This window comes from Varanus komodoensis, unplaced genomic scaffold (genome assembly GCF_004798865.1).
Source record: "Varanus komodoensis strain SLA01 unplaced genomic scaffold, ASM479886v1 scaffold41, whole genome shotgun sequence".
Taxonomy (NCBI): Eukaryota; Metazoa; Chordata; class Lepidosauria; order Squamata; family Varanidae; genus Varanus; species Varanus komodoensis.
The window spans coordinates 6,115,508-6,141,825 of NW_025335954.1; the positions used below are offsets into that span (position 1 = coordinate 6,115,508).

General features: G+C 43.2%; 1 protein-coding gene across 1 annotated transcript in view; it reads right to left on the reverse strand.

Annotated features, from left to right (window-relative positions):
• KIF5A (kinesin family member 5A) overlaps positions 1-19,091 on the reverse strand; it is a 55,000-nt gene extending 35,909 nt beyond the window's left edge. The window contains exon 1 of the mRNA XM_044443166.1: positions 18,963-19,091. Within this exon, the coding sequence (XP_044299101.1) occupies positions 18,963-19,091 (129 nt within the window). The remainder of the gene's footprint in view (positions 1-18,962) is intronic.
• Positions 19,092-26,318: the final 7,227 nt, after the last annotated feature.

The window sequence follows — 26,318 nt, forward strand, 5'->3', positions numbered from 1 at the left end:
ATGGCAAATGATAAGGAATGCTGCAGGCTGAACTCCAAATGCTCTAAGGATCTATTTTCTGCCTACTATGCACTAAATCTGCCATCACTCAACCCACACACAGCTGAAAACACAATGTCTTCCGCATCATTAGCATGATTGTTCATATAGTTCTCCAGCACCTGCCTCCTCCTCTTACCACTTTTCCAGGACATAGGAGCTCTGGGTTAATTACACCTTGCTGTCCTATTTCTGGGGGCAAACATTCTTTAAATAAACCTGAGAAAAAAGACTGGGGGAGATGAGGGAGTGATGGAAAGTGAAGCTCTTTGATTCTTCTGCAATGAACCATCCTGCTGTCTCAAGGAAGCCTTAGATTGCATCCTGAAACTGAGGTCACTGCCAAACTAGAAGTACCCTTAGGTAAAAAACAGAAAAAAAAAAACAAGCCCTCCAACAGACTAACAAGGGAAAGGCTCTGCGTTACTCACAGGTCATACCAATTTCATGAAGCAAGTTTCATTACTCAGATGGCAACAGAGGCCCTCAAGGAACGGACCAGTCTCTGTCAATCATTTCTAGCTTCTTAGAGTAAAAAAATTTCAGGACACCTTTGACAATGCCATCAATAAACAGAATTAATAAGCATTGCCTATGTTCTGTGAATCCCATCCAACTGCCTAGCCTTATGTTAATGCAACTCTGCTACTGTGGTTACACATCATGAAACAGTAAGCTCCAGAAATCAACTGTGTAAGGATTTCCATTTCTTCACTCAGGGGTTCTTCTGAAATATGCATACAATCCATGTTTGTACATATGGTTAATCCATCATTTAGAGCCTTTGTAAGTCCTGAGTTTGTTCATGTGCCCCTTGCAACATGTCTGAAAGGAGTTTTAAGTTCACTTCCGTTTTTCGACTAACCACAGTTTAATGTTACATAGAATCAATTCAGTATGAAAAATGCATTAAAATGTAATTGAGATGACATCTAACTGGCCATAACTGGGGGAGGAGCCTGTTCATTTTAATGTGTCTAGAACCTAGCACCAAATGCATTTTGAGAGAGGATCAAAACAAGAAGATCCTTAAATTGACCAAGGTGAAAAATCTAATCTAAGTGGAAAAAACAAAAATTTAGTAGATGTCAACAAATAGACCCAATTATATAACAAAAGATCTGAAAAGTCAAACCCACCTTTTAAAACTGGAAGTTCGATCCAAAAGTTATATCCTTTTCAAAGAAATCTGTAGTGAGGACCCCCTAATTTACAAAATAGTGCACCACATTTTTGAAAATATTTGCCAGGCATAGAAAAAGAAATCCCATGTATAACATAAATAACTTAAGGTATAATATTCATCTTAAGTGCATGCACTATACAAACTCATTTTCAAAGATGTTCGTATATCTCATTTTCAAACTCATGTTCAAAGATGTTCAGTAATATCTCTTTAATCAACATATTCAAACCACAGGACCACTGAAATGGCCAGTTAGCTAATCCAGTATAAAATACAATATTTCCAAGCAGCATCAGTCCATACTTTGGCCAATTAACTGAATAGCCCAACAGGTCTTACGTAAGTACTGGTCAATTGCATCAAAACTGCAATAGATGTTTGGTTTCAAGATAAGCAATAAAAGATCATCATCATAAATAATGGTTTTACATTCTAAACAATCATGCACAAATGAATACTGTCCTTCTGTCCAATAGCACAATCCAGGGGTTCCAAACTTAGATATCAATGGGAAAAATGGACAGCTGTGCCTAGTATCTCTCCCAAGTGAAAAGAGACTACTATCCATGGCTGAGAAAAGATAATTGGACATAACTCCAGCTCTTGGGGTTAAATATAATATCACAATACTTTTTTTTTAATTCCACAAGAAAGCCAAAATTACTCAACATAGCAAAGATAAAGTTCTAACGCATTTTCTCAAAGGCATTTTTAGTGTACAAAGAAACAATGGTAGTCTGTTCTGTTCTAACAACATAAGAAAAGCCCTGTTGGATCAGACCAAAGGTCCATCTAATCTAGTATTCCATACACGTGATGGCAGACCAGCTGCCCACAGGATCCCTCCAGCAGGATGGCTGCAAAACCTCTGCTCGCCCGAGTTTCTCAACAACTGGTATATGCAGGCATGCTGCCACTGGTAAAGGAGGAAGCACACAGCCAACAAGGCTAATAGCCACCGATAGCTGCCTCCTCCTCCTCCTCCTCCTCCTCCTCCTCCTCCTCCATGAATCTGTCCAATCCCTTGTTTAAAGCCATACAGATTGGTAGCCACCTGTACTTCATGACTATCGATGTTTAGATCAATAACCTGCAATCTAAGGTTAAAGCCCCCATAATACCACCTATCTGCTTGACCCACATGGGGACATCCATAGCCATGTTTGCATTTCCCATGTGTGTACCCCACCATCAATATTGCTGCTGAAAACCCCCACTGCCATCAAAAGCACCATCCTCAAGCATCAGGCACCTCTCAGCCACTTTCTCTGGGGAATTTCTGTGCTGGGACATGATTAAAGCCTGCTCTCCATGGCAGTAGTCTTAAGCTACAATGTAGGGCAGCTTTTACCTCACCCAGTCCCTGTACTGCTCCTTAATTTAGCTGGGATGAGGCAGTTTCTACCTCCTCTTCACTGGAGCAATCTGCAGTAGGATTTGGGGCACTGAGGAGTATGTTTGAGTTTGCACGTATGCTTGTTTGCTTGGTAAACACACATGCACAGGTATTTTACTGTGTATTTATATGCACAGGTATGGTGCATATTGAATCATAGGGGATTTTTAGGGGTTAGGCATATAATTAAATAGCTTTGAATGAGAATTATTGCCACTTTGCACTGCTTTCTGTATTTAGGTTTCATTGTGAAGCATTCTGAGTTTTATAAAATCATACATAAATGGATGAAAATAAAAGTTGAGAATATGGTTGTTCATTGGATTGTTACAGCAAAGTGTGATAGGGTGGGAATAGTATAGCATTACATTTGGGACAATCTTCATGACTGTGGGTGAGCTTATCCCCTAAGAAATTAGAGGTCGTAAAGGGCTTAACGAAACAGAATAATGTCCCTCGAAGCTGAACCTCTCTCTCTCTAGCCTTTTGGAATGCTTCATCCTATAGTAAAGATGGAAAAAGAGCTGAAGCAGGAGACAAAAAACACAAACAGAGAAGTGTGTGTTTAGCTGTAGTGGAAGATGTCTTGGGGATTGTGGTGGCATCCACACTACTTGCTTTTCAGGAATCTGATCCAGGCTTACAAGCTTGCCTGCTTCCCCTGGCCTCCAATATACTTAGTACCACATGGGAAAGTACAGTGAATCTTGCATGTTTTTCGCAACAGTTCCTTTTGTTTCAAAACAATGCCACACACACCAAATTATATATCAAACCATGCCAAGGTCTGACTGAAAATAAAGTAAATTTTTGTATATTTCTGATTTTGCACAATTCTTTCAGCATTTGCTAGCAAAAACACTATAAAGGGTATCTGAAGGTTGTAACTACATCTGACTCTGCTTCTGAAATTTCATAACACCTCACCCATCCAGTTTTAAATCAACATGGCAGCTAGAAGAAACTTGCTAAGAATTACTGGGCAAAAGATTGTGGGGGGTTGGTGGGTGGAAGCGTGGGTTCTGCAAAGATTCTCAGGATATTACATTCTGCACCAATTATTGAATTTTGCATTAGTGTGATGTGATCCTTGACATGAAGAATACAATTAATCCTGACTCGAGTTTATGGATGCTTTTTGAGATATGTATCTTATTTTTTAATTTCCTGGCTGTCCCTAGAGATGTCATAACTTGTATTATTTTGCACAATCAAATAGTTCAGATTTGTAGTACTTTTTTGAAATATTTTGCTCTGCTGCTCTGGTGAATAGGGGACCCCACCCACACAGATATAGCCCAGTGCTTTGTTCCTCTAGGCCCTACTATCCAGGAGAATAAAACTAGCATTTGGCAACCAGTAATGCTTATTCACCCAAGAGCAAAAGATGTATACCCTCTTCATCACTGCACACCAGTCAGCTGTCACCTAGAATTGCTAACATGTCAGCTGAGCTTGCTGTTTACCTTGGAGGGAGAACTCTTGTTTCCAGAAAACCAGACCCAGCAAGGCTGAATTAATCATATGGTATAATTTGTTTAACTTTATTTATGAATCACCTACATGAAAGAAACATCTAAACAATGTACAAAACAAGCCTTCAGACAGAGGCCGAGAGGACCCTCCTGGGAACACTTGTTGGAAAATTAGGCAACAAACGCCCAGAAGTTCTGGCATCAGTCTAATTTGTATTGATAGGGGGTTTCAGCATGTGAGTGTTATGAAACTAAAGTTCCTATTCCAAGCCATGAGGGACTGGACCGCCAATATCTTTGGAACAACCAGGAGGAGATTCTGTGGCACATGCATGCTATGACCATGCTCACCAAACTGAAATAATCATGCAGCATTCAATATGTTATTTCTACAGCATGGAACCCTTTCAGATGAAACATTCAGGTTTATGGATCTCTATAGCAAGGGTGTTGAATCTCTTTCAAAGGGCAGAATTCAATTCTAGAGATGCTTAGGGGGTGGGAGGCAGATTCCAATGGTGGGTAGGGCAAAGGCAAAAGGGATGGAGCCAAAAATGCCTTCTCCTGCATATTATCACTTTAAGTTAATATTGCCTGGGATTTGGGTCCAGGGAGGATGGCATGGCTTTTTTAAGGAATCCCAGAGGGCTTGACTGGGACTATAAGAGGATCAAATTTGGCCCCAAGTCTGAGTTTCCTCACTCCTTCTCTGTAGGAGAGTTAAATGTGTGATGCACCGAAGTGGTGTCATGTAGAACCACAACCCCTCCAGGCTGTAACCTAGAAAATACTTCTTTCAACAGTGAGTGCCAAAATGGCAAAAGGGCTTGCTTCCAGTCTGCCTCCTACCATGTTTTTCTGCAGATCCCACTGTTGAAGGCTCCCATACAGGACTATAATTCTGCCCCCAAGAGATGGGAGAGAAGAATGGATGAAGGGACCTAGAAAAGGTCACTGTAAGACAGGCAGTGATGGAAACCTTTCTTCCTGCTTCAAATGGGTTTACTTTATTTAAATAGCCATAAATCAGAGCTTAAGAAACCTCAAACAATCCAAGCCAGGGGAGCAAACTGCTCAGAAACCATCTTCCTAGTGATAATGAATTCATGTATTTAAATAGCTATGCGTGAGGAACAAAATGTTTTCATTCATTGAAAAGCAGCATGTGACAGGAATAGAAGGGATTGTATCCCCTGCAACCGCCAAGAAGCCCAGATCTTGTATTAGGAAGGCTGGGTACTCCACTAACATTACACTTTCTCTCGCAAGGATTGCACAAGTTTCCCACAAGTTCCCAGTGCAGCACAGATATAAGCAGCAGAACTCCAGTACCCAATCCCACTGTATGGCTTTAAACAGAGGTTAGCACCAGTAACTAGAACTGGAACTCATGCCAATGTTCATTTGCAAGACAGCTCTGATGATCAGAATGCCAGGGCAATCCACTGAGCACAGCTATTTATGACCTTGAGCTCCCTTGAGGCACTCAACCGTCTATGGCCGGAAACAAGAGTCCTGGGTTAAATGCATTTTTTTAACCCAGAACAGCAATAATCCTATGAGTTATTACTTTAGAGCAGCACTCAAGGGGAAAAGAGCAAGGAATGGCTAATGGACAAAGCTCAGTTTACCCTACATAAAACTTCTCAATGACAGATGCAGCTAGTCAGAATACTAAAGAAATTTTTCTTCTCTTGCAAAATAATGCATCATAGTTTATGCACAATCACAGAATGATTGTGTATTTTTATTGTTTATTTACTAATATATCTTGGGGATTTTTCCTACAAGGAACCTTACATGGCTTACAGAATGCCCCTCCTTCTCCTCTCCATTCTATCCTCACAACAACCCTGTGAAGTAGGTTAAGCTAAAAGTCTACAAGTAGCACAAAATCACCTAGTTCTTAACATTAGTAATATTAAAATAACAGCATGCAATGCAAAGGTGGGGAACATATGGTGTCCAGGAATTGGACTGGAGTTGCCATCATACCTGGCCAGCAGAGCCAATAGTGAGAGATGATGGGATCTGGAGAGCTCTGCATTCACGCACCCTGGTTTAATAGGAAGTGTTTATAAAAAGTACATAATTGCATTATCCTTAAAATCCCCCAGTGAGATAGACTAATGTACCCACCAGACAGAAAGAGTGAAACTACAGAAGGTCACCTACCCTAAGCATATCTTTGCCTATTTATACATAAAGTAGAAAAGACACATAGGGGGGTGGAGTGTCCATTTTTCACAGGTGGCATCACAGGACCATGGGTGATTGAGTGCATCCATCTCACCACTAGACCTCTGAGGTTACTTGCAAGAAATATACTTTTTACATATTTTCCCCCTCTTGTGCATCTTGCCCTTTTATATCCTTCTCCCCTTTTTCTGATGCAGCCCCTGCTTCTCCCACAAAAAAAAAAAAGTATGAAAAGGGAGAAAAACTCAACCCCTCCCCCCACCTCACTTTGCTGTTATCTGTCCTTTTCTTCCAGCATGGCTCCAATATCAGCAGCAGGGCAGGTCCCCTCATGACCTGCCCAGAGAACCTTTGGGTTGTGGGGCAGTGTAGAAATGGAAAGAAAGAAAGAAAGAAAGAAAGAAAGAAAGAAAGAAAGAAAGAAAGAGCAAGCAAGCAAGCAGGGCACCCACTGCCACCTCAGGCAGCCAATTGGGAAGGGTGGTCCCATGTGCTTGCTGCCAACAGTTCAGATGCCATTGGTGGCCCTGCCTTTCAAAGAGAGGTACCAGCCATAGTCAGTATCCACTATGCTGGATGCCATCTTCAAACCACTGAGTTTCCAATGAGTTGCTCCTCAGCTGTCCTGGGTGGCAAACTCATAAGCAAAATCCTTGTCTTTTCTCTTCAGTTCAGTCCTGTACACTAAAGTCGGCAGTTCCTTAGCATTAGATGGGTTGAGAGGAATGGGGATAAATTAAAGTTAAGTAACTGGGAAAATCATCTCTCTTGCTCTGATGGATCTTTGGCACATGTTCACATTTCCAGAGGTGAGTAGCATGTCACATAAAATAGCAATCTCATTAATAATCGCTAAGGTATGAATAAATGCTTAGGAAGTCATTAACAGGAACTTAGTTCCTTCGGGCATGTTTAGAAAGTGAGAGAATTATTCACCATTCAAGACTTGCAGCACCTCAAGGCCATTTATTATGGCATAAGTATTTGTGGATTAAAGTCCACTTGGACAGATTCTAGGAGTCAACAGTGTTTACTGCTGTGATGCACATCTTTTAAGGTTTTTGCTGGCTCTGGTGCAACAGACCAACACAGCTACCTCTCTGAAAATTATGTCAATGTTTTATTAGTTCCAGCTTCCTCACAGGAAATTCTGTCCAAGCACCCAGGATCTATTGTGCTTCTCTTCTCAGCGTCTGAACTGGCTCTGCTGAATGGGATGACCAGCAGCTGTAAAAGGGAAACAGAGGCCATTGTGAACATAGCCTTTCAAGAGCAGGCACATGTTGCTTCCCTATTGTGATGCTGCTGGTGTCATAGTCCAGCCAGAGGAGGGGAAAGAGCCAGGAGCCAGCTGGCTCTCACATACACCAGTTGCAGTGTCTGACAAGTGAACTGCCCCAATTTACAGAGGCTGGTCCTTTATTTGAAGGGTAGCCAGAAGACAGTCCTCTGTTTGAAGACATCCCCCAGGTCTGGTTTCATGATCAAGAAGCCTGAGAGAGCACAGAGGGGCCTTGAAGTTGCCCACCCAGACTCAGAACCTGGACAGTAAAATGAGCAAGGCACATAGGGTGCTTTGTCACAGTCTTCCCTACCAGGGTGAGATGGTTTGTATTTTTAGTGACATGGCTTATGCTTATTTATCTATCATCTATCTCATTGTATAACAATTTGCACATGTGATTTTTTACAGCCCTGTATCCTCTTTTTTGGCAATACATATCTTCCTTTTTCTCAGGACTTAACTAGTCATCCTAGTCCAGCAGCTGCTGAGCCTAAGCCTTGATTGGTCATGAACTAGCAGGGGAAACAAAGAAGGAACAGACCTTCCTAAGGTTTTGATGAACCTACAGCTTTGAAAGATGGGCTTGCTTGCATTTTCACATCCAAAGCACTGAGGAGGAATTAGCCTTGGGCCACAGTCATCTTTCATCTAAGGAGACCAGTGGCTATGTAGGCTCTATCAAAACAGTGCCCTTTGTTAGCACTACTGCAGCAGTAAGATCAGCAGAACTACAACCAGAGGGAGATTGCAGCAGCAGAAAAGATAAAGCAGGCGGTGGGTGCAGAAAGAAGGCAGCAGAGGCAGTCATATTGTGATGTGCAGATAAAAGGTCACGGAATAGCAGACGCTCTTCCCTTATCACACAGATTCCATCCTGCCTTCCTCCCTGTGGCCACTACCACTCTTATATTTTGACACTGACAATCTGAGAAGACATCTGCCAATCTTACATCCTAGTGATGGTCTCCAGGATGGGCCCACAGTCTCAAACTCACATGCCCTTGAACTTGTGCAGAGCAAATGCCAGGCAATTGGAAATGGAAAGGGATGTGAACAGAACTGGTGGTGCATCAGAGATGATGCCTTACTTCTGTTTTTCCATCTCCATACCAGGGATGGGAAATGTGCTGCCCTTTAGATGTGGCTGCACTGCTATCCCTATCAGCCTTAGCCTACATAGCCAATGGTGAGGCATTGTGGGAGATATAGTCTAACCGCATCTGGAGAGTCACTTATTTCTCAAGGGTGGCAGAGGGTCATGTCCTTTCCCCAAGGAAATCACAGTCTACATTTTGACAGTGAGGGAAGACTGCAGGAGAAATGGAGGGAAAGGGAAATTAACAAACAACAGGGAGTGAAAGGTTAGCAGAGGCAAAGGTAAAAATGGTGACTCTCGGCAAATGCACTCATGTTAGATTTTATTTCAGTGGGGGATGGGAATTAAGGGCTTTACTCATTTATTTAATTAAAGGGTTTTATCAGACCCTTGCCTCCTGTCTCCCTGCAAAACTTCCGAAGTCCAGCTTAGCAAACATCTAAAAAAAAAAAAAAGAGATAACCAATATAAAATTGAACACAATCAAAGATTCCAATTATATACAGTATAAAGTTTAACTTGGTAAAAACAGCTGATGAAGGCAGCATAAAACTAATTCTTTCAAGGATGAAGAATTAATTTAAATGCTTGAGAGAAGAAAAAGTGGCTTTCATGGGGTTGAAAACAAAGCAGGCGCCAGGTGAGCCTCCCTGGTAGAAGCATTCCCCCCAATGCAGCTGCTTCTGAAATGATGCCACCTCGTCTCAGATGGCAGAAACACCCCCAGGAGGGCTTCCTAAGATGATCATAACATCTGCCCAGGCTGATGGAGAGGCTGGCAGTCTCAAGCCATAAAATTTTAAAAAGGCATGAAGTACTAGCACTTTGAATTGTGCCTGGAAATGGACTGGCAGCTATTTGAAACATTGATATGATTCCATCACCTGGTCCCAGGTAGCACTGCCTAGTATTTTGACCAAACTGCACTTTCTCAGTTGTCTCCAAAGGAAACTGCATACAATGCCTTACCTGTTTGAAACAGGAGGCACAGTTCAGGATCTACTTTTTTTAAAAACTAAAAACACAAAGTCCACTAATGATAGCCAGATGAAAAAAAAAAACAGGACTATGGAGCAGAGACATTGTCTTAGAATTAAGGAACGTGGCACCTCTGAGAACATGCTCAGCCCAGAAATTTCTTTTCAATACCGAAACTGAGCTTACAGCCCTGTCACACAAAAATCCACACCTGGACCTGGTTTGCACAACTGCAGGGCAGTTAATAAGCTACTGGGGCGTATTAACCAGCTTGTGCATGCTAGATCTGTACCAGGGGGATTAGCATAATTACCCTTGGCAGCACCTCTTGTTGTGGCATGCCAAGCTGGGGAGAGTGGCTTGTTGCATGGTTAATGGGCATGTTGGGCTGTTGTAGGGTTCTGGGGTGTATTGTTAACCAGGGCAAAAGGCCACCCTTACCACATTCAAATAACTTGACAAGCCAGACTACTGAGGGTAATTATGCTTTCCCCCTGCACCCTCCTTGGCATGCAACTGGCACGCACAGGGAGAAATAATCCACAGAGGTTTATTTCACCAGATATAATTGCATGATCTAGGCCTTGGTTTCCTCCCACTGCCAGATTTTCCTCATCTCATCAGCCTAATATAGAAGAGAAAAGACCATTTTTATTTCTGGAATTAATAAACAATTGAAGGTTAGAATTCTTGTTGATCCATGGCAAATCACTCAGAGATCTACCAGTAAACCTTGATTTGTCTTCTCCCAACACCTGACTTAAGAACAAACCAGCCAAGATGCTAGACAAGAACTTTATGGTCTTTCCTAGAATAGCACACAGAAAATTTTACCCAGAGAATATTAAGTCCAGTTTCACCTAGTGATTTAACTGTATCATTACATTATCCCCAAACTGGTTAAACAAAATATTTGCAGAATAGACTGGTTTTTACAGAAAGATTGGAAAAGAAACTGCACCACTCAGGATTCCTAAAAAGGTTATAAACCAGTTTCCTGGAGACACCAGGTTTTAAAGAGGTTTTGGCAATGAACACTTAGATGAGGGAACCAATAGACAAGCACTGTGCTATGTTTTGATCCAAAAGTTACTCTCCTACAGATATTAGACCGATACATTAGAAACAATACTAATAAATAATTTTATTTCACAGCAACAAAAAGATTAGCCACCGTATACTGGAGACAACTCCAACTGCACTCAATACATTGGCAGGCTTGTAAAAATATGGGATATGACCAATATAATGAATTTGGCATATGTGGTTAAATTTGGGGGAAGTTTTTCAAGAAATATGCATGAAGTAAGATGGTGGCAGAGATTTTTCTGGAAATATTTAATACAATCTAAGTTGACTCATTAATCTACATAACAACTTGTTCATTTAAATATTTTCATATGACTAGAAGTAATAATAAAAGAAAAACATCTAGGGTCATGGTGGGGGATGAGAAGGAAAGAGGAATAGAAATTCTAGTAAGGAGTTCTAGATATTCAGGAAAAAAAGATGAGAAGCTGGCTCTTTTGGGACAGAAAAATGATGCTGCTTCTAGTCTGGTTTCCCTATAGATGGCATTCAGTATTGGCAGAGAACTCTCTCCCAGACTCTTACTCCATGCATGTGCCCTGAAACTTATTCCTCAGATCTAAGCACATATGCCCCTACTTGCTGAGCTCCCCTTCCTGGCTCCTTCTCTACTTACAGCCACCACCTCAGCCTGCATTGTGGTGGCCATTTCTGGATCAGCTGCACTTAGAATAATTTGCTTCTCAGCCTGCTCCCCCTCAGGATGGAGGAAACTGCAGAAATCCCCTAATCTTCTTAGCAAGAGTCCAGGGGGCTGTTGATGAGTAGGCCTACTCAGAGCTCAGCCTTGTAGGATGCAGGGCATAGAAACTGGCTTTTGGACAACATGGGGCACAGTCTGGACAGAGGTAGTTGGAAGTGATTCTGGCCAGATCAGCAGAAAAACAGACATAAAGCTGGAGGAGGAGGATAGGATGCCTAAACATCACGGAAGGGATTTGGAAGAAGGGCGCAGCAAAATGCAACAGAAGGCCATCTGTGGGATTGGTATTAATGTTTTATTTTTAAAAGGAAGTGTGCTAGGAATCCAATGTTTGTTCTCCTTCTAGATGCACTAGAAGTGGCCTGTGGTTACCCTCCGCGGAAGGCAATGTGCTCTGAACATGCTCAGAGCAGGAAAGTGCCTGCTGATATACAGGGAAGGAAGAATGTGGACTGAAACGGAAAGGTCACCTAGGCTTGAGCCATAGCCCACCATCAAGGCCCACCTGTTCTCCCAGCTCCCCTTAGCACTAATACTGCACTGCTCCTTTCAGCTGACAGAGTGCCATCTTCACATAACTTTGGTGCTCAGTGCCTTAAAAAGACAAATACACTAAAGACACATTTATTTCAGTCTGCATCTGTTGCTTAAAAATTATTAGCCACTGTCATTGCCACCACTCTACTTTGAGCATGCACATATGCTCATTTAATTGTAATTTGTATATTTGCATATTTTAAATATTACTTCAGGTCAAACTATTTTAATAAAACTTTACTTCTTTAAAAGCAATTGCCAGAGGTAACCAATTTAATCTGTGATATTCTGAATTTCAGAATAGGAATAATAAAGTATGCCCCCTGCAGAGGTGGATCAAAGTACAAGCTTGTGTTTCAAAAAGTGGCCAGCCAGATGATTTCAAGACTCTTAAAAGCATGGCTTGTAAAGAACTTTCCCACCCTTATTTTTTGGCCCCAACACCTAGTACTTGGAGGTAGACTACCTCTGAATATGAGAGCTTTATTTTCTTTACAGTTATGTTTATAACCCCTTTAAAGGAGAAAGCTTCCGAAGGCAGTGTCCAAGATAAACTGTATCAAACAGATACAATAAAAACTAATTACACATATATTCAGTCGAGGTTACATATAAACAGTGATTTTCAACTTTAAAAGAAAAATCTGTAAAAACAGAAGTTAGCATTTAAAACCAGCAGCCTGAAACACTGTGGAGAGGTCAGTGAAAACAGTCTCAAAGATTTCCTTAAGTCCTGCAAAAAGAAGGTCTCAAACTCCCTGATGGAAGTTCGATTGTTTTTTAAGAGACAGCATTTAGATGACCAAAGGCTGAAATTAAGGGCTGTGCAGCAGATTCCAAATTATAGATGAGGAAGAGCAGGAGATGCCAAGGCTGACTTCTCCCTGGCTGTCTGCACATTAGGCAAGAAGAGGTAGCCATGATGAGGAAGAGGAGGAGGTGAAGGCAGCTGTTGACAAGGACAGTGAAAAGACTGAATCAGTGTGTTACATGTAATTACTGCGGCGAGGATTGCATTTGCTCAACACTGGAAAAGTGAGGAATTACCCACTGATGAACTGATTCTAAAAAAGATTCTGGACTGTGCAGAAATGGATAGACTGACTTTATCACTGAAGAAGAAAGAAGATACTAACTTCTATCAAACTTGGGATTTTTTTATTATTGGCTGGAGAAACAGGACTTGGCTTAGATTTAAAGATGTCTTTAAGTTGTTATAAATGGATTTGAATATGACTATGGAATGCTAAAAGATATGTAGTAGGGGGCTGACCCAGTACGTCCGATGTATTTGCTGATTGATGTTTGTAGTATTAGTTTAAAATCTTAATACAATCTTTTTTTTAAAAAGACTGAATCAGTGTGGGAGGAGGCCTGCTGTGGTTGTCTTGTCCAAGGGCTAGGAACTAGCAGTATGAATAAGCCATCTTTTTTTTTACTTTTCCCACAGTCCTCTTTGTCTCCCAGGCTTCTCTTCATCAATATTCTTCTGTCTAGGTCCGATTTATATAGCCATGAAACATAGCTGTACTCCAGTATGGAGGGACAACCTAATGCTCGGTCATGAATTGAATAACATAACCAGGGAGCCATCTGTGATAAAACTACATTAAGGAAAACACGTATCTATCTCAGAAGCCTCCTGCTCTTGATTAGATGCAGCCATGCGGCCTCCCCAGACTGCTCCACCCCACCCTGTCAGTGAGATTTTCTGCAGTACAGCTCACTCTCCTCCTCATGGTTGCCAGGCTACTAATACTGTCGCCCCTCCACATGAGGCAAAATGTGCCCACTTCCCTCCTGCCTCAGAGCGGTTACCATGTTCCATTTCCAGGGAATATTGAAGGAGCTCATGGGGGGGAAAAGGGAGGAACTGTTAATCCAGCCCTGCTAGGAAGCCACCCACCCTCTCTCCTTCCTATTAGTCTCTGTAGGTGGCCTGTGAGATACCCTTTCAACTATCCTATTCAAGTCCCCCCTTAAAAGATGCCAGCCTTAGGCTACATCCCTATGCACACTGGGAGAAAGCCCTGCAGAACTCAGTAGGCCTTACTTTTGGGTAGATAGGCCAGGACCTATTTTAACTCGAAATGGAAATTCTTATATTGGGAAGCATGACATCAAAGGTGCCCAATTTGCTGTTAAAGCTGGCAGGATTAGGGTTCCCTTGTAATCCCACATGGTAGAACTCATGAATGATCACCTCTGTAAGAAATAGACTATATTTTTCCTGCAGAACCTCAGATCTTTTCAGTACGAAGAACGGACTGTACTTCCTCTCTCTTACAAGGCAAGCTTATACACATCTACTCAGAAGCAAGACCCATTGAATTCAATGGGACTTCGGCTTAAGTATAATAAATGAAAGGACAATAGTGCAATGTTATGCATATCTACTAGAAATAAGTCCCACAGAGTTCAATGGAACTCCCAGGTAATTAAGAATAGTCAATCTTTTAATACAGCTTTGTATTTAACAACTTTTTGGTGTTCATCAACAAGCAGGATTTGCACGTAGCAGGACGGTGAATAGACTGTTTTTTCACAGCTAGCAAGGAAACATAGCAGGCTAGTTAAGAAATACAGATCCCTTAGGGTGCCTGTGTCCTGTGGCATCCTTTATAGAGCTGTCCTATCCATGTCTAGTTTAAAGAGAAAGAATCCTAAGAAGGAACAGCAGGGAGGCGGTCTTAAAGCTGCCCATCACTTAGTACTGGGACAGCAAATTGTGCAAGACACACAAGTCCTGTGGCCACAGTCTTCCAGACAAGAGTGACTTGTATTTCTATTTAAACTATAGTTGTTTTTCTAAACATCCATCTATATCTTTGACCAAAGAAATGTCAGGCATGTTCAGGCTGTGATAAACACTCAGCTCATTATTCCAGGTTGACTCTGCTCATGGGAGAAAGTAAGGGCTGTAGCAATCATATCAGCAGGTCTTGCCTGGCTACTGATGAGCCAATCTGAATTTTCCTTCTTTGGGAGTTCCCTGTATAGAAATACCCATATAGTGCAATCCTTTCTTTGCCTTTTGGGGTGACTGGCAAGACAAAATACTTCCATGGTCTGGAGACTTATGCAAGCAGGTTTCCTTTTCTTTAGTAATGTATCTCCTCTGTTTTGGTGATGTGTAAGTGAATAACCTATCTGTGCCTCAGTCTGCTTGGTGGATGGTGATGGTGATGGTGATGGTGATGGTGATGGCGAAGAAGAGGAAGAGGAAGAAGAGGAAGAGGAAGAGGAAGAGGAAGAGGAAGAGGAAGAGGAAGAAGAAGAAGAAGAAGAAGAAGAAGAAACAAGGCTGCTCAGAAACTAGTAGTCTGCATTTCCATGTTACTAGTTTCTTATCAAGCCAGTGAATACTTCTACAGACTAGTAACTTCTGTGGGGTTTATTTACAGTCGCCAGCTGGCATCCAAGACAAAATACCATTCCCCTTCCAAATAAGGTGAGGCAGATAACTACTAAACAAATGGTCTTTTTGGTGATGGCACTTCAGTTATGTAACACGTTCCTCAGAGAGGCTCACCTGCAGTCTTTTGGCACCAGGTGAAGACTTGTTTTAATTTATCAAGCATATAACCATTTTGTTTTTTAAAATTCAATGTTTTAGACCCCTTGCATTTTTGTTATTCCTTGTTGCTAGTTTTACATCAGTTTTGTCCTATGGCTGTGGGTTTTTTAAAAAATAAAATAAATGAATACATTTAGGCACCATTGTCTCCATGTTTAGGCAATTCCAAGCCCACATAGCAAAACTCCCAGCATGGGCTACTATGCATGCTGTGAATTGCAGGACCTAAGCATGTATCAGGTTGTGTCCTTGAAGCAGGAGGAGATACTTCCATCCCTGCCTCTCCCACATTGTCCCTTCACTCATCCTGCTGCTCCACCTTGTGTGAAGAACTGGGTGCTTCAGGTGGCAGGACAGGAGGATGAACAATGGGATCTGGAAAGAAACAGGGTAAGAAACAGACTAGCAGCAAGCCCTTCTCCTGTCTCAGTTCTGTTCAAAGGAAAGGAGTGTTCTCTGGGTTGTAACCTGGCAGTGCCCATGGTACCCCAGGACACCACTTGTGTGCATCACCTATTTAACCTTCTTCTCTGGACCCAAGATCAATAACTTTGAGCATTACATCAGAAAGAGGTTCTGGGCCATGGTAATATTAGACTGGATGCTATGTGACGAATGCAGCCTGGCTGAGCCAGTCCGCCCAATATAAGAGCTCTCCCTCCCAAGCAAACAGGAGGCTCACTTTCCATGGTAGCTGAGCAGGGTAATAACCAACTGTGGTGCAGTGATGATCTGGATGATGAAGGAGCTTTATCCTATACAGATTAATTATACTAATTAGTTGATGGGGTGGGGGAGAAGGTGAGTTAGCCATGTTTTCTATTAAAACACATCAAAAAAAAAAACTACAGTCATCTATTACATTATGAAGATCAGCTGAAATGACAGAAAATAGTGCAAAAGCTTTCCAGAATACTTCTTCAAATGAAAACAAACAAACAAGAACAAAACAGAACTAATTAGACAGTTTTTCCTCCAGCAAAGTTGATCTGGTTACCAATTAAATCTGCCTCTAGCCTGGAATCTTTGACACCAGAAGAGAAAGCCATGAAGTTAAACAAACACCACTATATGTGTTAGTGAGATGACATGGTTTCCTAAACCCCTTCCATTCCATCCATTGCAAGAAGTAGATGATGGGATGGAGAGAAGCTGTATCACACACCCAGTGCTCAGTGGCCAAATGCCAAGCAGCTTCAACTGCTTCCATAGCTTAAGAAGGTATAAGTGTACCATACCCCTTACTTGTGTAATCTAGGCTGGACAAAGGAGTCATATAAGGTAGATTCTGACAGGGTAAAAGACAGGATCTGCACAGAAACCTGTCCAGGGGTGGACCACATCTGAGCACAATGGAGGGGAGTGGTTCCTAGGAAGGAACTAGCCATCCTCTGTCCCTGCTCTGAGGGATGACGAAGCAGCTGAGCCCAGGAGGCAGGAGAGCAAGTGAAGCAGCTCCGCATCCTGCTGCCTGCTCGCTCACTCTCTCTCTCTCTCTCTCTCTGCAGAGATTTTCATGCCTTATTGATGTTTTTTTCCAAAGGCATAAAAACATGGTTGCTGCCTCCCAGGGTGGGATATTAAAAACCTAGCCACACCTCGCTTGCATCTGTGAACGCATCCTAAAATATGCACATTTTAAGTAATCTGGAGACCATAACAAGAAAAACATGCACACTCTGTCAAAAAAAACTTCAGGCACTGGAAGATGAAGAAACAGAAACCAAAAACCAAAACAAGAGAGGGGAAGGCACACATTGTGTTAAAAAAACAGAAGATATGTTGTCAAGGGCCTGAAAAATAAGCATTTCTTCAGGCACCTAAGAACATCTTCTTTTCTGTTTCTTTTGAAAGAAAACAAACACAACGTGAATATGGAAAACAGAGCCCCTGTATTTAGAGAGTTGCATGGAAAAATCTCAGCTCAAGGCACCAAGAGCAATGACTCTGCAGCACAGCTATAAAGAACCAAGAGGCTTTTAAGAACAGCTATCATGCATCTTTTCCCAAGCCTTGACAATAAGTTGGTACCCAAGTGGAAAATAAACTTGACATTGTAGGACTCAATTTGCCTGAACAGTAGGAGTGGAGCCAGGCCCCATTAGCACGCAGATTAATAGCTTTCTCTGCAGCAGAGGGACTGGGAGAAATACAAAAACCACAGAGAGATGTGCAGCCAGGCTAGGAGGGGAAATGGCCTGAGTTCCAGTCCTGCATAGAACATGAGCTGCTGGGTCACCTTGGGTAGATGTTGCCTACTTCTTCACATCATCTACTACGTATCTTACAAAGCGCACACCCAACCCCTCTTTTGGCCACCTCCCCAACCTTGTATCATCTGCTGATTGTACACAGCCATGACTAAAACAATAGCATTCATGCCACATCAGGAGAGGGAGGCATGAGCATCAGTCCTGGGCATGGTAGCAGCAGTATGGGTCTGACACCATATCTGTTCTCCTGCCTACTCTGGAGAGAATCATCTTCCACTGCCACCAGCACCTTGCAAACACACACACACACACTGGAGAGTGCATTTAGCAACTCAAAAAATGGAGAAAAGCCTAGAATTGCACCGACTGACAAACGCAGAGGCCCTGGGGACAAGTGTCAGGGGCGTTGCCAGCTTTGTGTAAACAGCCTGCAGCCTCCTTACAAAGCCACCTGCATAATTCTTAACCTTCTTCTACTGCACTGATGCAAGTGAAGAGGGAGGGTTTCACCGTGATGATGGTGGTGAAGTGGGGTGGGGTCCTGGCTGAAAATCACAATTGCTGGTAGTGATGGTGGAGGGGGTGGGGGTGCAGGAATCAATATAGCTCATCGCAGCCTTTCCACTTTCACTCTTTAGGGGCATAGCCTCAGGGACAACAGCAGGATTTTGACAAATTAAGTCTCAAAGCCTGGGAAGAGAAGATAAAAATATGGCTTACAAAGAATATGGAAGGATGGGGGTGGGGGGAGTTATGCTTTCTTCCTGGCTGCAAGGAATTCCTTCTTTCCAGTAGCCAAACCAGTAGCTCAGCTAGCCACACCCAGTGACTTCAAGTCTGCAGAGGGAAGGATGGAAGGGCCAGCCAAACACATGAAATAAACTCACAGCATCTTCTCCTCCAACACTACTTTAATCTGGAGAGGGAATGTGTTTTTGGTTCTATGGGTGGGCTTAGCTGGGGACTGAATGGGGTTCCAGGGGGTCAATTCATTAGCAAACAAGTCACCAAAAGGGAAAAGAAAAGAAAAGAAAAGAAAAGAAAAGAAAAGAAAAGAAAAGAGGATCTGCAGGTTATCTGCTAGCCTTTGTGCCCAAAGGCAAGCTACCTTACAGAATAGGCCTCGTTCAGGGATGACAATGGCCATTCTCCTTGCCCCCGGCCACTCACGCCCCCAGTCGCTACTTACCCCAATGATGACGGTGTCATCTCCCTGGAAAACTGGGATGAATTTATCTCCCCGTAAGATTTCCGATTGATTCAGTGGCCGGAACCTACAGAGCACCTTGATGCTGCATTCATTGACTTCCGTCGTCATGCTGGCTGGTGGCAGGGCAGGTGGGCTCTGGCGGCTGTGGCGGCTGCAAGAAGCAAAGAAAGGATGGAGGGGATGGATGAGCAGGAGATACAATTATCCCAAGGGAGGAGGAGGAGGAGGAGGAGGAGGCGGAGGCGGAGGAGGCGGCAAAGGCAGCTCTCAGCCGGGCGCTAACAGATCGCAAAAGAAAACAAATCACAGGCGAGGGCCACTTCTTCGATTGTCACCGCACAGCAGCAGAGCGGCTGGGCTCTCTCAGCTGGGCTGGTGGGTCCCCTGTGCGTGCCTGTGTTACCCCAGAATGCTCTGCCGCTGCTAGCAGTGCCTGTATCCCCTGTGCGCTCCTGCTGCAGGCATCGGCAGCATCAGCACCAGGCAAAGGGATGGGCTGCTACAGCTTTTAAGGTGGAGCAGCCTCTGGTGACTTAAGGTGGAAGCGGAGCAGTAGTTCAAGCAGCCTGCCAGCCATAGCCTGGGGCTATCCAGGGGGGCTGCACTACAACTCCCAGTATTCTTGAACATTGGCCATGAGGGCAGGTTGTAGTTCCAAGCTTCTGAAGGGCCCCAGTTTGGGGGAGAATGATTTAGAGCAGGGAGGAAGCTGGAGGTTGAGTTATAGGTGCTCTGGACTTCAAGCCCTACAGATTGAGAAGAGAAGACTGAAGGGAGATATGATAGCACTCTACAAGTACTTGAAAGGCTGTCATAAAGAGGAAGGGCAGGATCTCTTCTCAATCATCCCAGAGTGCAGGACATGGAATAATGGGCTCAAGTTGCACCAAGCCAGATTCTAGCTAGGGATCAGGAAAAAATTCCTGACTGCTAGAGCAGTACGACACTGGGACCAAGGACCCAGGGAGGTGGTGGGCTCTCCCACACTGGAGGCATTCAAGATGCAGCTGGACAGCCATCTGAGGGGGATGGTTTAAGTTGGAGTCCTGCACTGAGCAGGGGTTGGACCCAATGGCCCTCTGGCCCCTTCCAACTCTACTCTTCTATGATTCTTGGCCCTTGACCAGACTGATGGGAGGTGACCTTCTGAACTCCTAGAGATCTACCTTCTGCCCACCTCTGCTCAATCACCATCCAGCCCCTGCTCCTTCCCACACTTAATCTGTATCCACTTGCCACCAGTTACTTCATCTTTAGAACATAAGAACATCATAAAATCCCTGCTGGATCAGACCAAAGGTCCATCTAGTCCAGCACTCTGTATACATGGTGGCAAACCAGCTGCCCACAGGATCCCTCAAGCAGAATAGGTACAAGACCTCCTCCTGCACAAGCTCCTCAGCAACTGGCAGATACAAGCATGCCACTTCTTTCCTGCTTTTGATTTGATATGGAGGAGGAGAGGATTCCAGAAAGCCATGTTTGTGTACCAGGGGAACATTGACAAGTGCAGCATATGGGTCATGCACAGGTTAAAATACCTGCTTCTTCTAACATTCTCTTTTGTGGTCCAGGAGCTCCATCTTCCTTTGCTTCTGGAGATCACCTTAGCTTTTTTGATGAGGTATACTAAGATGCAAGGAAGATCAGTCGATCAATAACACTCTAAGGATGTTTTCAACATGGCAAAGAAAACTCTTTTTACATTTCTGGGGTGCTGCTTAATCACTAATGCGATAGATGGCAGGACTTTCTAGGCTTATCTCCACACACACACACACACCTGTCCCCATCTCAAAAGACTTCTGCGCTAATGTTAGAATTATGGACCTTGACTATGATTATTTAGAGTTCAGGAGACACCAGGTCAGGCTATTTGTCCATTGCTTTTACTCTGACTGCCAGCCACTCTCCGCCGTCTCAGGCAGAAAACCTTTCTCATGCTCACTGAGTGATTCCTTTCAAACTGGGACTGAACTTGGGATCTTTGACAAACAAAGCAGAAGCTCTGCAGCTGAGCTGCAGGCCCTCTTCTTCCTGGGGTGTTTCTGCCTCATCCTTACACTTCCATCTGTTTCTTACTATTAAAAAGTCAATTGAGAAGGGAAATATGAAATAGATGCAAAAATCTTTTGACTGGTGGTGCTATGAACCATCCCCAGGGTTGGGAAAGGCTGTGTTAGAGTTCTGTGTATGCATTAGTTCAAGAAACCTTACAAAAGGCCTGTAAGGTAGACCAGTATTCTTATTCCCAGTTGCAGATGGCTGGGAGACTGGGGCAGGCCCTACGATCAGGAAGAGAGGGGCTGCCACTTCAGCTTGCAGAGGGAAATGGAATGGATAAGGCTCTATGTGCCATGTGGCCTACTCTGTGCCCAAAAACTGCCCTGCTGTCCTCAGGTGTAGTGGAGGATATTGTCTTGTTGGAAGGCAGTTGGCATTTTTTAAAAAGGAGGATAAATAATATCCATGGACTTGTGTGGACAGGCAAAGATATGGAAGTATTTGAGATCTAGCAACTTGGATGTATTGACTGCAAGGTTCTCCCATCACATGATGAATTGGAAATCACATGCCTGACAATGGAGCACACATTTCATCAGCATGGAAAATAAAGTCTATTAATCCAAGTGAAGTTCTTATAGTAGGCTATTTTAAATTTGCATGTATTTAAGTTATCATACTTTGCATAAGTATTTAAGCAGTGGCATTTGCTGCTGCACAACTTGTGACAGAGGATAATCCCAAACCAAAGAACCCAAATTCTCAGCAGCAATATTGGTAACTGAAGGAAATGCCATTGAAGAGAATGAACCACCTCCACAATGGATCTGTACTGCATCCTGTGGCGCTCTAGCTAGCTTCCGATTCTCACCTGACATCTTAAGCCTCCCGCTACATCTGCCTTGACAACTGGCACGTTGGGTAGGAGAGCCTTAGCAGGCAACTAGTGGTTGGGAAACATACCCCGTGGCCACTGGAAATGGTTTCTTCTTTGGAACTGGCAAAAGAGCTGCTCATAGACAGTGTCGCTGCAATGGGGGATAAGGCTGTGACAATATACCAAGTGCTTCCTACAAGGGTGGATATACTTTAGGTTCACCAGACCTGCTTTGATTTCTATCTGAATCCCAAGTTCCACCAACTGGGTTCAGGTATAACATATTCTGTAGCTCAAGAAGGCAGAGGCAGACTGGTAGACCAAGATGCCTCCAAGCATATTTTCCACCAAGGAATTTGCAGCAGAATTGGGGTTTGCATGATACAAACAAAATTCTTTTCACATACAAGATCTTCTCCTGACAGGGTCCAGTCATTAGCACATCCTATCTGTAACCCTCATATATTTCCCCATTGTTCCTTCCATCTTTTTTCTTATCACAGGGAACCCTGAAGGAGTGTGGAATGCTACACAGGCCCTTTGTTTAGAAGCCTCCTCCAGCCTCTTTATTCCTCCATGTGGCCTAGTAGATTGTTCCCTCCCCCGCACTGTCCCTGCCCCTGCCCAAATAATTATGCTGGCTCTTGAGTCCCTCTCTCAGGGCTAAGTGGTGGCTGTGCTTGTGTCTCTTTGAGTACATCCATATCCCATCTGCTTAAAAACCTGTGCAGGCTTGGTTTGGGGGTGGTGGTGAAAACTACATGGGGTGAATGGCAGGTAGGATTCCTTAAGCCAGTCCTTTTAAACTATGAGAAGTAGGTTTATTGTCTTTATTTCTTGCTGGTGTGAGCAGCAGCTGCAGCTCCTTCCCCTCCAGTTATTTGGCCATGAAAGGGAGGTCAAGAGGCAGGTGGGAAGATGGTGAAAAGAGCCATAGCAGCTGCTTCCCAAGGCCATCTGCCTGACCTTGCCACCCTGCCTCATCCCGCTAGACAGCTAACAGAAACAGTGTTAGGAGATGATCCCTAGAGTTGGAGCCCTGAATCTCTGAGAGGTCATCCACCCCACCACCCTGCTTTCCAGCAGCACTTGCTGATATCAAGGGCCAAGGCCCCAGATTGTCTCTGTTGCATCTGATTCCCTGGATTAACTGGCTTTTTGCCCACACGTGCTTCACCCCTTGCTTTCCCCTCTTCAAACTTGAAGTTTTTCTCTGAAATCAAATGCTCTCCTCTCCCCTGCCCATGCAGTCCCTTTTACAAACAGAGATGTCCTTAGGAAGCAGGCTCTTTTAAAGACTCACACATTTGGGAGGATATGTAAATTAGTATATGCAAATATCTGCTTTTTTTTCTTCTTTTTTTGTCCTGTGGGAACTTTTCTCTATTTGGCAATGCCTCTTTCCAGCAAACCAGTGGGGGCAGTTCTCAAGTCCTGTTGCTCATTTCATGCTGCTCATCAGTAAGAGGGTTTGGGTAGTCAGAAGAAGGAACGACAGGAAGCAGATTGCCAAACTGGTTGCTAGTCAGATGTTGGGCAGGTAACTGATGGAAGGAGGAGACTGGGGAGGTGGTCACTGCCTCAGGCGTCCTCCCCTTTCTTATTGCCACCAGGCTACTGACAGTTTGGCTGCGAGCAGTTCTGGGAACTATGATTGCTTTAGAAGTGTTAAGAGTTTTCTTTTTCTTTGTCTTTTTCATGGGCAGCATAAAAAGAAAATGACTATGTTCATTTGAATGAGTTAGTCCATCTGGCAGTCATATTTTGAAAAGACTACCATTTATATTGGCAATTTTGACCCATTCTATCAGAATTCTCTCAAATGGTGCCATTTCGCAGCTATTCCACCTTCTCTTTCTTGAGATATTTTCTTTGGTAAGGGAAAAGATGGAAGAAGGTGGGATATCACAGGCGGGTTATGTGTTGAAAATGGTGCTGTCTGGAGTCTCATAAAATCCTATAAATGTGGCAGGCTGATGGTGGTGTACCAGCCTCTTCTTAACCATACCACACTGATGACCTTGTGGCACCAAGGACCACCTCCTCCTCACACAAATTACATTTCGATTTACTCCAGCTGAATCCCTGCCTCCTTATAAGGGGGATTAGACTAGGTGCATGACACTGCATCTCAGCCGACATCTGTGAGCTGTGTAAGAAACCTGTGCAGTTTATTGCCAGTGTGTGCTAGCAGTGTGGGATCCACACAGGTGGATTCTTCCCACAACCAGTTTAGCACATTCACATTCCATTCGTGCATGAAAAGCCAATGCTACACAAATTGTGCCAAGGATCCACGGAAACTGCAGACCAACATGAGGTTTGTTTGAACTGAAGCTTTCCTGTGATTCAAATACAGAGGAAGGCAGAGTTTAGGTGTATAATCTAACTTTATTTTTCCCCTTCCTTGTAACAGATCTCCAAGCTTCATCAGCCGTCCCCAGCCTGGTGCCCTCCAGATATGTTGGACTACACTTCCCAGAATTCCTGATCATTATCCATGCTTGCTGGGGCTGCCTGGAGTTGGAGTCCAAAACAGCTGAGGAGGTAAGCCTTACATGAAACACCTCTTTGGACCTGAAATGATTTGGGCACTAAAACCTTAATCCCTGAGGGAGGCTTGGAGGGCAGCAACAAGGGGGAGGGCCTTTTCAAATGTCCCCCCCCCCCATTATGAAATGATCTCTCCACCACCAGGTCCTCTATCTTATTAGCACCAGCTTAAGACTATTCTTTTCTCTGAGGCATGTAAGGGCATTCAGGGGCAGAAGGGGCAGTTTAAGGGCATTGGAGACACTGTTTTAATTCTTCAGTGTGCTTTGCATTTTGTTTCAAACGTTGCATATTGGGAATGCTATGGTGTTTTTGTTGTATTGTGTTTTATACATTGTTGTGGACTGTCCAGAGAACTTGGGTAATATAAAACTGAAATTAATAATAACAAGACTAGTGGTTGATAGGATTTGGAAGGATTTAATATTTTTTCTGGATCAGATAACTCAAAAATTGCCAAATGCATTCATCTTTATTTGTGAGGACTTTAATGCCCATATTTGCGGGGGGGGGGGATGTTACCCCTGGGTTTACATTTAGAATATGTTTTTCTAGCAGCTCATTTTTCTATAGATAGTAAATACAGTCAGCATGGACTAAGATTTTTAGAGTGTGCATATCAGTATAATCAATATGTATTTCATGGAAATCCCATGGACAAATCTAAGGTGGTGATAGTGTTATTGACCATGTTATGGTCCTACTTCACTATTTCTCCCAGGAAATGTCTTTCAAGTGACTGTTTTCATGTCTTTCTGCTCACTAATGGAAGTATTATTTACAGAATATTTACAGAAATAGCAAATTTGTCTGGAGAAAAGTTTAGTGAGAAAAGGCTAAAATGGTCACACAGGCTAAGTAGTATATTGAAGAAAAACTTTATAGCCATAATATGAATAATTTACATCAATTACTTTGGAAAAAGTCAGTAAACCACCTAGATGCTCTTCAACAAATCCGTACAGGACTTAGGCCCTGTGTGATGACATCTACTAATAACAGTACATCAGCACTGCATTTTGGCTAATTTGATGCTGATGTAGAGCAGTAAAGAACGACCTGTCTAGGAAGTTAAGGGAATTCCATCAGAATTCTTCTAAGGAACCCTTGGGAACACTTAATAAATGCAGATCAGGTTAGAAGAAGCTGCTTAAGATTTAAAAAAATGATAATGCAATGGCAGGAACTAAATCCAGCAGTATCAGAACATAAGAAGGATACATTCTGGGAAATTTTTTCTTGAGGTCTGAATTGAGGTAACTTCTACCCAAGATGCAGTAATTCTAGATTCAACCTGAGTGAATTATTTCTCCAATATCTTTGGAACCCATCCATGGCAACCATGTATCACAGGAGAAAATCAAGATCTTTCGAGTTTACCAGAGTGGTGAGCAGTTATTGTGGTGAGATAGTCAATCATCACTTGTCTTACAACAAAGAAAGCTCCTGGAGAAGACATGCTTCCCCCAGAGCTGTATAAAAATATTCAGAATGGCAGACACCAATTTTAGCTTGTTTATTCACCAAAATAAACTCCACCAGATTAATGCCTCCTGGGTGAAAATCAAGTATTATCTTTCCAATTTATAAGAAAGGTAACAGGAACTATCCACACAATTGCCAGCCCATTAGTTTGCTAGATATTTCCTCAAAGATATATTCATGGTGTCTTCAAGAATCATTAGACTGGCTATATACAAATCAAATTATACATGAAGCACAAGCTGATTTTAGGAGTGGTTACAGCACCATAGATCATTAAATTACTTAATTAGGAAGTATACTAAGAATCCCCTTCATGGATCACTGCCTTGTCGTGGCGAAGGGGCTTGTGTAGCTCAATGAAGCTATGAGTTATGCTGTGCAGGGCCACCCAAGACAGACAGGTCATAGCAGAGAGC